The sequence below is a fragment of the Lontra canadensis genome, unplaced genomic scaffold (genome assembly GCF_010015895.1).
Source record: "Lontra canadensis isolate GAN:19392208 unplaced genomic scaffold, GSC_riverotter_1.0 scaffold3, whole genome shotgun sequence".
NCBI classification, from domain to species: domain Eukaryota; kingdom Metazoa; phylum Chordata; class Mammalia; order Carnivora; family Mustelidae; genus Lontra; species Lontra canadensis.
Window position 1 is genome coordinate 40,887,684 of NW_022630997.1, and position 13,673 is coordinate 40,901,356.

The window sequence follows — 13,673 nt, forward strand, 5'->3', positions numbered from 1 at the left end:
CCCTCAGTCCCCACTGAGCCCTTCCTCTCCCAAGCTACCATTAAATGAAGACAGTAAAATTTCTATTGACTCAGCTATTTCCAAACATTTCCTTCTCCTATCCTCAACTCTTTTTTTTTTTTTTAAAGATTTTATTTATTTATTTGACAGAGAGATCACAAGCAGGCAGAGAGGCAGGCAGAGAGAGAGAGGAGGAAGCAGGATCCCTGCTGAGCAGAGAGCCCGATGCGGGGCTTGATCCCAGGACTCCGAGATCATGACCTGAGCCGAAGGCAGCGGCTTAATCCACTGAGCCACCCAGGCGCCCCTCAACTCTTTTTTTCAAAGGGAAAGCCTACAAGGAAAATCAAATATGTAAAACAGTAACTCTGTATGAAAATGGTACAAATTCCCCACTTCCCTTTCCCCATCCCTGAAGATATTCAACCAGGCAGTTTTTTTTAAAACTGTGGGTTGATTCCCCCAATGAATGTTTCATGTCAACTTCCCTGATAGATTATTAATTTCCTGGGGGCATAGGCCATTTTATTGACCTAAATTCAACTAGTATCTCAGCATTATGTACCAGCTACTAAGACATCAAGGGTAGAGTACTTTCGTATCTGGCCTTTAATACAATCTATGAGAAAGACATTTTTTTGTACCCCTTTTTAAACATAAAGTTAGGTAGAGCTGGAAGAAAAGACCTAATTTAATCAGTGGCAGAGATGCAACACCCAGGCCTTCAGAGTCTAAACCCAGTGCATTTTCTATTCTACCATGTAGCCTCTAGGTCTGTTCTAGACTATTCTTTCCCAGAGTCCCCGAGACAGAGACTAGCTGGGGCCACCAACAGATTAGTAGTGGTCATGCGAGTTAAGTTCAGTCACAGGTTAAATTCACATGGTCCTATGACAATGCTTAGTGTTTCAATTACTCCATGGTTTTGGGCTACTGAGCTACCCCCTAACAGCTGTTTTCCCTTCTTTCCCTGTTCATCATTTTTTCCAAAGCTGACCTGCCAGGATTATGGCATCTTCCCATATAATCCACAATTAAATAAAAACCAACCAACCAAACAAAAACTTTAATGTGTTTTTTGCATCTTTTCCCTCCTTCTCATCTTAATCCACAATTATTCTAACACCCCAGGAAGATTACTTTTCTTTCCTAGTTTACACAAAAGAAAGGAGAAAGGGCAAATGGCTTATTTAAGAGACAACTAAGCATTAGTAAGAGCCAGGAACTAGATACTATATTAAAATTTAAAGTTGCTGGGCCCAATCATTTGCAAAAATAAAAATTTACTGTAAAAAAAATAGACAAGCTGCATTAGTAATGCAAAGACATTCAAATAAGAGACTGCAATTCAACTTTCAAATGTTTTATTTTTAGTGTTTTTAAACATTTTAATACAACAAAGATATAAAATAATTTATTAGTTAAATCTGGATTTAATTTAGAATCAAGATATTTACTTATATACAACACTGTGCTTCAAGGTATGGCTACCACAGGAACATTCACATCTTCAAGTAATACTAGTTTCTCTGTGGACAGAGTTACATTTAGGTAGAGTTCTTAAAACAAAACATGCCCACTTTAGTCCAAGCTAATTTTGCTTCCCCGACTAAGTACCAGTTTCCACTTCCTTTGTTCCATATCAGAAATACTTCAATTGTCCTAATAATCCATAGATTCTCTGAATAAAAAATTATTAAAATTAAGCATTTTTAAGATGACATTAATAACATGGCCTGGCTACCATTCAGACAACTCAGTAGTTCATATTGAAACAGACCTGAAATAATGAGATTATCATAGTATTCCCTCTCCCTTCCTATCAGGCACAAATCTTCCTTATGCTTAAATATGGAATACACTGAATAAAAAGTCTCTTGGCTAATTTAGAGTAGAACATATTCTAAAACCAACCTTACTGGTCGCTGAATTATGGTTTACAGATTTCATAGATACTTTTATTGAACTTGATGTAAAGTAATAGGCCACATTTTAGTTACCTGAAATTGGTGGCATTCACTGGGTGTGAGCAGTAGGTGAGAGGGGAGACCAAAACCTACTTTCACAGTAATTTCAGTCATTCAGAGTCACTCAAACACAAAGAGGGAAAAACCCTCAACCTCTTTCCTTTCTCACTGATCACCTGAAGCCGCCCGACTTCTGATGTTACTAACAAGTCTCTACAGAGGTGTAGGGCTAATTCAGGCTGCACTTTCTACAAATGCAAACCATCTTAACTGCCAAGTGAAGACGGTATTGAAACTGACATGCTTTGTTGGCTTTGAAACTATCTAAAAGAAACCAACACTGTTTAAGAAAGCTATTGGACTATTCTAAAAGAGAACTTTCTTGTCTCAAATGCCTGAATACCTTAAAGAACTGACACATGACTATTACTGCTAGTTACTCTTAGTAAGGGATAACTTAAGTCTACAAAAAGACTATCAAAGAATTAAATTTATTAGATCACAGAGTTTAAAACAAGAATATGGTTAACGTTCTCAAGCATTTTGGACCAAGAATGTTTAAAAAATGTTTACTATAAAACTCATGATGAAAATGCCTTTTGCGGAATACACTCCAAGCAAGTTAGTGTTACGAATATGACTTTGAATATATAAATAACACTTTCCAAACAGATGTCTCTAAAACAGACTGTTTCATAGGAACTATAAAAGGGTTTGGCTTCTCTGTTCTCTGTTTGTAAATTATAAGATTTTTGGAATTCTAAATAACAATACTTCAGCAAGTACAGGGCAAGAAAGAACACCACTTGCGGTGTCAGAGTTATAAAACCAGTAGGTCTTCAGTCAATGGATTCTTTCTCGTGAACAGCCCACATTTCTTTAGCTGACTGGTTCTAAGGCTACTCTCACTGCTTTCTGATTAAAAAAAACAGTAACAACTGAAAAACAGACCCAGCATGTGGAAGTTGTATTTTTACTCTAGCAATTCTGGCCACTGAGAACGATGGAGAGGATAGCCATTTGAAAATTCTGCAGCATAGCCAAAAAGTTTCTCCCAAATTATTCAGTGATAATAGCTTACTTGCTGTCTTCAAAACCTCCTTACTCCCTATGAACTTCAATACCCTTCAGTAACAATGCCCTGCATAGACATTAAAAAAAAAAAAAAAAAGGAAAGAAAAAGCAAAGAAAAAAAAAAGGCTACACTGCCACCAGAATTATAGAGAAAGTCATCAAGGACTTTCAATGTAACTTCCAGTTTGTATCCCCAAACCAAAAACCTTCTTGGTTCCTTCTATACTAAGGTCTCAGTATTTAAGAATATAAGCCTCTCCTAAGTCTTCAACTGTAGAAAGGATAAAAAAATACGTATGTAGCTTCTCCACCTAGGCCCATTCACCCCCAAAATGTGAATATAAATACCACCCTTCCAATGGTTTACATTTTAACAAGAAAAAAAAATATAAAGACAAAATCTGGAAATTTCTGGACAAAACAAAACAAAACAAAAAAAAACAACTAAAATACAGGTTTCATATCAAAAAAAGAAATGGAAAAGAATTTTGTATCAACACTTTCCAAGAGACTTGGAGATGATGAATTTATGTAAACACTGCCTTGTATTAGTTATAACAATAAATTATAAATCTAGCTTACCTTTTCCTCAAATCAGATATGATAAATGCGAGGCTGAAAACTTATTTTACAATCCTCATTGCAGTCTGCTGTTAGGCACTCTCGATGTCAACAGCTCTGAAAAGTTACTTGCAATTTTTTTTCTATTTTGTTCTAGAATAGAATCCATATGAAGGAAAGAAGACTGATGTTAGGAAGTTTACCATTAAGCAGCTATCTAACATTCCTGACTTAATGTTGCCACAGATTTTTTTCGAACATTTTTCCAAAAGCCAATACTCAAACCTCCCTAGCTAAATATGGTCTTGCTCTGTCACTTGGAAAGAATGGCAGTTACACGGCTTTGACCTCAAGGGTCAAAGTACTTTAAGTAGTATAGGAAACATCCCTCACCCTTCATGATCATGCAGTTTCCTTAGATGAAATCTTGACATTTTTGTCCCAGGCATGTATTAGAATCAATAATTTAAGATATTATAAGATTCTGAAGTTTGAGATTTACAAGCATAATAAAACTTGAATTGCCTTGTGCCATTTCTCAGGTAAAAAAAAAAAAAATATTCAGAGCAGACTCAAATTGAGGTCATTCAGCACTGGCTGGAATTTGTTTGCATAATATTCTTCTCCTGCCCAATCCATTCAGGCTCCTCTGTAGCTTATACAGGGGTGGGAATATGACTTAAAGTGCAAAAATAAAATATTTCACCCACATTAGTAGGAGTGGGTCTCTGCTAAGTGGCTTAATTTTAGACCTCAATATGCCAGCACTTTTTCTAACTCCTTGCTTTAAAATGGAATGTAAAAATTACGCAATTAATATTCCAAGTAGCTAAGCTCAATCAGTTGGGGCTCAAAAGCCAATTCCATAACCATTCTACTGTCATAACTACTAACCAGAATCATTAAAAGTAAAGTGACAAATGTTACCGCAAAGGTCAAATTACTTAAGGTACTAAATTTCTAGTGTTGTAAACGGCAACTAACTATATCACTTCCTGACGGCCAAATTAAGACTAAGTAGAAAGAATGTATGTACACAATTGTACTTAAAAAAGAAAAACAACAAAACCTTTTTTCCACATCCGAATATATCTGAGACTGTTTACTTCTGATGGCCAAGAATGACAAACTTCAAAAACCAAAAAGTTGTATTATGCCTGCAACCATTATAAATTTCTTCTCAAAAACAGAAAAAATATTCTTTGCATGCATACCTCCCTACTTATGGACATAAGAACTTTATCTAACATTTGGTAACACACTCCACTATTTTGCTCATTAAGTAACATCATTTAAAGGCATAAAATTGGGCTCTCATATGTCTAAATAACAACTATAGCACAAAGTTGTTCCAGGTACCTATCTCACTAAAATTAAGCCGATTTTATTTTTATGGATGCAGCCATTTTTCCCTCATAAACACTTAATGACAGTCATACTGAACCCTCAGAAAAAAAGAGGAACTGCATCTTTTGTTGCATCTTTGGTGAAAAATGCCAGTACTCTATTTGTACTTTTGTCACCTCATGTATGGCCCCTTCCATTCTCGTCTTGTTTCAGGCATCCCGGTATGTTCAGTATGCTTTTCTTAAAGATGGTTCAGAAGGCAGAAATTATTTGTTAGTGACACAGATCACTTTCTAGAGTTGCATTTTTTAAAAAGACAGAGATTAGTTCAAAGAACAAGTACTGCTCATTTGGTAGGGGTTTTTCCTTTGAAGATAATAAGGACCTAAAAAAAATTATTTCTTGACTAGAGTCCTAATGAAGTTAGAAAATTTAAAAAAACACATTCAATCACCAAATTACTTAAATTCAATAAGCAAGTTCTCAACAGGTGAGGGTAACAGCCTGACTTCAATTACAACATTAAGTCTGCCGAAAGAGAAGGGTCAGAAACATCTACTTAAGCTTCCTACTCACACGGATATGTAAGGACTCTTGATTGCTCTTTCTTGATTTCTACAATCATAGCCTTGCTCAGAACATGGGACTTCACTTTGTCAACATATAAGCCAAAATGCAAGGCATCTGGGAACAGCTTAGGGGGAGAAAGCAAACGTTATTCACTTTCAACAACTACTGCATATTTAACCATGAACCCATTACAAAGATAGACTTTAGCCAATCAATCTTTTCATTATTGCTGGTTTTGAAAATGGCCAACAATATTCATTAGGTACTGTACCATTCACATTGCATTCAAAAAAAGAAAACATAGGAAACCAAATTCTTGCTCTCCTACTCTGCTGATATGCTCTGGTATTGGCTAGAGTATGATAGTACAAAAAGAGTCTTGTCGTGATATAAAAGGCAATAAACACATCAATGGAATAATGTTCATGAGCAGCCAAAATGAAGAAGATTCCAAAGAGGTTGAGAACCCAGGATAAAGTATGTAAGAAATTCCAGCTTCTTGGTGTATCTGGGAAAAGGACAGAAAGGTCATTTTAAAACCACATTCTTTCCAATGCTTCTAAGTCACATGTTTCTTAAGTCAGTCTGCTACTTTCATTCTTCATAGAACTTGACACCCTTCCCACAGCCTACTCTGGAGCCAGTCATCTAATGCATGGAAGCACTAAAGAGATACTTACATTCAGTGACAAAGAAATTCAGCATAGTTAGGACGACTGTGTGGCCACTGAACATGTAATCTCCACAGGTGTGAACACCAGTTAGGGTCATACCAAAGCCACTCCAAATGGCAAAGGCCCGGTGTAGTTTCTCCCATACACTGCCATATATCTATAAAAAAAGCTACAAATTAGTGCTTCTAATGCCTAGAGAGGTAGGGGCTTCCAAACATCCCTCACATTGAAATTCAAATGCTGAATGACTTAGGAATAAGATCTGAACAAATGCAACCAGACTCCCAGTCTAATTAATTCATTCCAGACATCAAGAAAGTGTGGTCAGAAATATTCTGGTAATTACACGAAATCTATGTAATTCAAATTTCTCTAAGAGTTCCTTTACAATGAAAAGGTCACTATTACACAAAATATTTTCAAGTTTTTCATCCAATAATGCGGTAGTATTTGCTGGTTGTTCTTGCCAGTAAGAAAGAGGCTATGACAGTATCTATTCCTTCCTTCTTCACTGGTAACAGAATGTCTACTTTATTTGCATAGCGATGAACTCAACCAAAACACTGCATTTCCTAGCCTCCCTTGCAGGTGTGGTTTTGTGACTAAGCTCTATACAATAAGATGTAAATAAAAGTGTAAAAGAGTTGTGGGAAGGCTACTTAAAAAGGAAAGAGACAACAACTAGGAGGAAGTCTTTTTCAAAACCTTTCCTTCTTTGAGCCTACAACTCAGACATGATAGTTGAAGCTCTAGCAGCCATCTTGGACTACTAAGTGGCCTTGAGGATGCAAGCTAAGTGTGAGGACAGGAAAGTACAAAGAAGAATCATGGGTTTTTGAGAACTCCATACAGAAATGTTAGGATAGGAGAGGATAAAGACAGAAGAATAATGGGTTTTTGGTAAGTCCATATGGGTACACATGACCTAATTTCAGATTTCTCTTATGAGGCAGAATAAACCACTATTTATTAAACCATGCCATCTTGAATTTCCTATTAACAGCCAAACCCAATGCCAACTCCCATATATAAGCTTAAAAAAAGCCATCCATTTGGAGGAAGAGTTTGAGTAATGGTCCTTCAAAAAAAAAAAAAAAAAAAAAAAAAAGCAAACATTTAACACACAGTAACCGTACAAACAATTCCTAAAATTTTACATGCATTTACTATGTGAAAGACATGCTGCTAAGTGCTTTATGTATTACTGTATTTAATTTCCACAACAATCCTATGAAGTGATTCAATTATGCAGCTGAGGAAACTGGTTTAGAGAGGTCACACAGCTGGTAAGTAACATAACCAAGATGTGAATCCAGGAAGTCCAATTCTGAAGTCCTATGTCTTAGAGGGCCTCTCTACTTCCTAGTTGGGGTGCTACCCAATTCATGAATCATTCAATAAAGTCAATTAGAGCTTTAAAGAAAATAACCTTACAAAACAAACAATCAAACAAACAAACAAAAAGGTCTATGTGTTATCTTATTTATTTATTTATTTTTAAGATTTTATTTACACAGATCACAAGCAGGCAGAGAGAGAGAAAGGAGGAAGCAGGCTCCCTGCTGAGCAGAAAGCCTGATGTGGGGTTCGATCCCAGGACCCAGGACCCCGGGATCATGACCCGAGCCAAAGGCAGAGGCTTTAACCCACTGAGCCACCCAGGCGCCCCTAAAGGCCTACGTTTTGAAGATTCTACTATGGCTAATTAATAACAGAAACAACCTCATAACACAATTTCATTAGAAATCTCACTTGCTGATTATGTACTACCTAGCTTTCCCTTTCTGCCTTAGTGAAGGGCAGGACAGGAAAAGGGATTTATTATTAGAGAAAAGAGAAGAGAGGTTACTAAAATACACATAGTTTGGTTCTTCTAAGAGCTCTAATGAGAACAGGGCTGGATATGGTACTCTTGTGAAAATAAAAAATCAGTGAAGAACAGAGACTGCTAGGAAAATATCTCTCAGACAAGGGCAGGAAGCAAGTGATGCCAGTCAAAGGAAAACAATCATTGCTCAGATACCCAGTCTCCTTATCCCTTCCAATTTTAAATGTCCTAAATATTCCGTATTTTCTTTCCTTAAGAAAAGTGGGTCCATTGTTACATTTCAAAAACAGGTAGGTTCTTGGTTTTGTCCCTAAACCTCCCACTTCTGGGAATGAGATTTCAAGCAATTACTTTATTTCAATCAAAATACCCGATGGAGTTTACTGTAAGGGACTTGATTGTTAGTTACTATCACCTTAACTTTCTATTTTTAACAACTGCTACAAATGATACAGGTCAATAAGTAGGTTATATTATAATGTAAAAAAAATTAACAGTATTTAGGGCAGATTTGAATAGAAATATCCATATATAACTAACTGATAATGAAACACAGTCATCAGAGACAGAAAGAGGGCTATCCATACTGTAGAGGAATGGTATCTAATTTATTTTTGTAGCACACATTATAGCCCAATGCACATATAACATTCTCTTTAGTGGTTAACCCACAATTAAATCCCTCTGCTACAGAAAATTCTCTTTTCAGTATAATAAGCTTATATTTTTATTCTTTAAAATATCTTCTAATCAATTACCATACTACCCGAGGAAAACTGCTCTATCTCTACTTCACATCATGTGCAGAAATAAATTCAAATATTAAGAAATTTATACATAAGAAATTTATATATATAAGAAATTTATATAAGAAATATAAAACATTAAGACTGTAGGGGCACCTGGGTGGCTCAGTGGCGTAAGCGTGGACCTTCGCCTAAGCTCATGATCTCAGGGTCCTGGGATCAAGCCCAGAGGTGGGCTCCCTGCCCAGCAGGTAGTCTGCTTCTCTCTTTCTCTCTTTAGCTCTCTCTCCCTCTCCCTCAGCCCCTCCCCCGCTCATGCTCTCTAAGAAATAAATATTAACCTTTAAAACATAAAACTGTAAAAGTCTCATATCACCATCTTTCATGAATCAGAATGGCAATGACTCCAATAATTGATAGTTAAGTAGTGCTGGCACAGGAGTGGGAAAACTGACATGAATATAGTACTGGTAGTAGTGATAAATTTGCTTTTTCTGCTGGACATCTGTGCAGTATGTATTTAATGTACATATTCTTTGATTTCATAATTCTACTTCCAGGAATTTATCTTAAGTAGGTGATTAAATAACAGAAAATGCATAAATGCACAAGAACATTTATGATAGCATGATTTATAAATATTAAGATTTGGAAAAAACATAAATGTACATAATTTGGAAACTGGTAAATCATACAATGGACACTGCAGCTATTAAAAAGATGAAATATAGGGGTGCCTGGGAGGCTCAGTGGGTTAAAGCCTCTGCCTTCGGCTCCGGTCATGATCCCAGGGTCCTGGGATAGAGCCCCACATCAGGCTCTCTGCTCAGTGGCAAGCCTGCTTCCCCACCCGCCCCGCCTCTCTCTCTGCTTGCCTCTCTGCCTACTTGTGATCTCTGTCAAATAAATAAATAAAATCTTAAGAAAAAAAAAAGATGAAATATAGCCATATATATTTCTTTAGGAAAAAAGTAAACAACATACTATTAAATAAAATATAAACCGAAGAACAATATCTATAATATAATCTTATCTTTTATTTAAAAAGTATCTACTATATAAACTTATATGAATGTGTGCGTATGCTTAAAAACAGTCTATGTGGGGGTGCCTGGGTGGCTCAGTCAGTTGGGTGGCTGCCTTTGACTCACGTCATGATCTTGGTCAGGGTCCTGGGATCCAGACCTGCACTGGGTTCCCTGCTCAGCCGGGAGTCTGCCTTTCCCTCTCCCCGTGACCCTCCTCCTTGCTTGTGCTCTCTCTCTCAAATAAAATATATTTTTTTAAAGATTTTATTTACTTATTTGTCAGAGAGAGAGTGAGAGAAAGCACAAGCAGAGGGAGACACAGGCTTCCTGATGTGGGACTCAAACCTAGGAGCCTGGGATCGTGACCTGAGCCAAAAGCAGATGCTTAACCAACTGAGCCACTCAGAAATCCCTCAAATAAAATCTTTAAAAAAAAAAAAAAGAAGTCTATGTGGCTATATACCCAACTGTTAACAGGATTATTTATGGGATGGGTGAAAGAAGAGGGAATGATGTTTTTACTTTTTAATTTATATATTTTCAGAAAAATAAAACACGGTCTTCACAATAAAACCTAAGTGTCATATTAACCCTTCTCCTTTGCTTACTGGTCAGTCTCCTAACACCCAGAGAAAGTTTTGTCACCCTTCCGCTCGGGGCTGTAGTTTTAGTGATCCTCTGGCCACTTAATCTTCCTTGTTGGCTTTCAGCTATTTATATCGTAACAGAAGAGCTGACACATAATTTTGTTTTACACATATACAAACAATATTAAAATAACAACAAAGGTGCCTACACAGATATCTGAGTATTTGGCAATAAATAACTAAAGCACGGAGGCTTAGAGAAATAGGATAATAAATTCTTTTGTCCAAATTTAATGAGTCACGAAGGCCAATTCTGTATGTAAAGTACAGGTGATTTTCAGGTTTTTAAAAAATAAAAATTAAATTTCCTTACAACTTACAGCCCACTGACAAGTCCTTGAGCCATGCAGAATGACTCTCCTCCAGGAACTCAGGGGCCTCGATGTTAATACTTTGCTAAGGGCAAAAGGCAATTTTAGCTTAACATTATCCTGACCTCCAAGATCCTATAAGTCTCCTTTAACATATAAAAATTCCTTCGGAGGGGCGCCTGGGTGGCTCAGTGGGTTAAAGCCTCTGCCTTCGGCTTAGGTCATGATCCCAGGGTCCTGGGATAGAGCCCTGCATCGGGCTCTCTGCTTAGCGGGAAGCCTGCTTCTTCCTCTCTCTCTCTCTGCCTGCCTCTCTGACTACTTGTGATCTCTGTCTGTCAAATAAATTAAAAAAAAAAAAAATTCCTTTGGAAACTTCCTTTATCTCTATCCCCAAGATATGGCAGTACCCATCCTCCAAGATAATGGACCCCTGATATACATCTGAAGGGTGTCATGACTAAGGTTTTACTAGTCAGTAATAAATGACCTTGTCCTAACAATAGCTAGCCCCCTCAAGGCCCTGGAAACCTTGTTTCCACAATTCCCTAGAGACTTAATGCTAGTCCCTAAGCCCTTTTCAATTTGAAAGTTATAATCAGTCAGTCACCTGTGACAACCCCAGTGCAGATCTCTCTGCTCATGGGTCCTGTCCCTGTGTTTTAATAAAACCACCTTTTTGCAGCGAAGATGTCTCAAGAATTCTTTCTTTGCTCTGAACCTGAAATTTCCACATCAATATGAGGAACTAAAGATGCTCAGGATGGTGGGAAAGGGAAAATGATAATTGAAACTTGTTTTCCATAGCTCCACAGCAAAGAACCAGTATCAATGGACATATGTAACAAGGAGGTAGATTCTGGCTTAAGGTTTCTACCAAATTATTTCTAGAGGTTTATTACAGATATTAAAAATACTAAAAAGGACATTTTAAACATTTTATCTATTTATTTATTTATTTATTTATTTATTTATTCTTTATAAAGGAGAGACAGGCAGAGAGAGAGGAAGAGAGACAATCTTAAGCAGGCTCCATGGCCAGCATAAGCTGATGCTGGAGGCTCAAACTCACAGCCCTGAGATCATAACATGAGCTGAAATCAAGAGTTGGACACTTAGCCAAATGAGCCACGCATGCGCCCCTAAAAAGCATTTTAACACTAAAAGCAAAGTTTCAGCCCTGTTACAAATATGGTGTCATAGACCCACCAAGAATAAGAAAGAATGATAAAGAAGGTAGCAGGCTACCTTTCCAGTACACTGCAGGTGCTGTCCTGGCACGGAGAGGGAGGTCACAAACATGGTAAAGCAGCGAAGCAAGAATACCGTGCCCATCAGACTACAGAGCCTTCGGAGAAGTATTGACCTGTGAACAGAGTGACCAAAAAGAGAGAAAGATCAGAAGAAAGCAAACCAAAAATCTCCAGGAATCAAGTGTTTACTTAAAGGGAGAGCAGGAAGGAAAACTACCAGAACTAGATTCTTTGAAGAAGACAGAAATCTTAAAGAAATCTTAGATCTGAAATATCACTGTCCAACAGAACTTTCTGTAATGACAGAAATGTTCTATAACTGCACTGCCCAATAAGGTTATCTACATGTGGCTCTTGAGCACTTGAAATGTGACTAATACATTCAAGGAGGTAAATTTTGACTTCATTTCATTTTCATTAATTTAAGTAGCCACCTGCGGTTAGTATCTGCCATGTTAGACAGTGCTCACCTAAGAGCATCGTTTCATTGATAAGATATGGCTAAGAGAAAGTAAAGGAACTATCCAGGAAAAGAAGGACTAGTACCTACCCTGACTCTTACCTTAAAGTTAATGCTGTTATTCATATATTGTTCATTAATTATTTACTTTATGAGAGGTAAAATTAAACAGGATTTTAGGGAATTTTTGCTGAATAATAAAATTATAAATTGGTTACTGATAGTAGCTATCTTAAACATTCTCTAACTTTTTAAAACTTAAAGTATAAAAATACTAAGTTTTTAAATACTAAGTTTTATATTAAGTATACCTAGCAAAAATTTTGAACTGCATTGTGATATCACTTGTGCTGTCATATTATTTTTTTAAATGTCCAAACCAAAACAGATTATAATAATCTTAAGCACAGGGACTATGATTTACATGTTTTCAAAATGCTCTTCTCACCCTCAAGGAAGCAATGAACACAAGAGATCTCAAATTTTAGTGTGTACACTTGGGATGGAACCTAGGAAACCACATTTTAACAAAAGCGAGGTGATTCTAATGAAAGCAGTACAAAGGCCAAACATTGGAGAGAAACACTTTCTTTGACCAATTAAACACCAAAACTTGCAATTAAGTGCTTTGCTAAACCTACCAAAATTTCCTGTATGGTAAATTCTTTCTTGTTTTGAAGAGTGGAAAATTCAAATTCATAGGATCTTGTGAGCCAAAGTTAAACCACAAAGCAGCAGTGATATTACACGTTTTTAAACCACCTCTGTTTTTAAGCAATCCAGAGTTAAAAAATATTGCTGGAAAATGGGAAACGAAGCAAATGACAGCCTACCAGTTTGACAATAGCAATGATCAACCTTTCTTTCCACCATCAAAGCAATGAAATAACTGCTGCTTAGGACCTAAAGCCCATCACTGGTTTACCTCAAATCCTTCCTGGTGAGAAGGAGGATAAAAAATTCAAAAAAGTGTCCCTGTTCTTCATCAGTGTCCACAGACAATGGAAACCAGATCTATAAGCTACATAGTTTGTAAAATTTTTTCATTATGCCTTACTTTTTACTTAAATCAAGTAATTTCCCTGCATTAAAGTAGAAAAGAAGCTTCCCCTTACACTTCATTTTAATAAAAAAATTCTCTCCTTTATATTTCTTAGTGAAAGTGCCAAAGAAACCCTTTCCCTATTCAGCAATTTCCTGTATCATC

At 36.7% G+C, this 13,673-nt stretch overlaps 1 protein-coding gene across 7 annotated transcripts in view; it reads right to left on the minus strand.

Moving 5' to 3' along the window:
* Positions 1-1,347: 1,347 nt before the first annotated feature.
* Positions 1,348-13,673, minus strand: part of SAMD8 (sterile alpha motif domain containing 8) — a 49,561-nt gene continuing 37,235 nt past the window's right edge. For 5 of the 7 annotated variants that reach the window (XM_032839533.1, XM_032839523.1, XM_032839559.1 and 2 more), the window contains 3 exons: positions 12,002-12,119; positions 6,200-6,350; positions 1,348-6,027 (listed from right to left, as the gene is read on the minus strand). In XM_032839533.1, the coding sequence (XP_032695424.1) occupies positions 5,723-6,027; positions 6,200-6,350; positions 12,002-12,119 (574 nt within the window). In that variant the 3' untranslated portion in view covers positions 1,348-5,722. Of the gene's footprint in view, positions 6,028-6,199; positions 6,351-12,001; positions 12,120-13,673 lie in introns of those variants that run through there. The other 2 variants (XM_032839569.1, XM_032839576.1) reach the window with 2 other exon arrangements.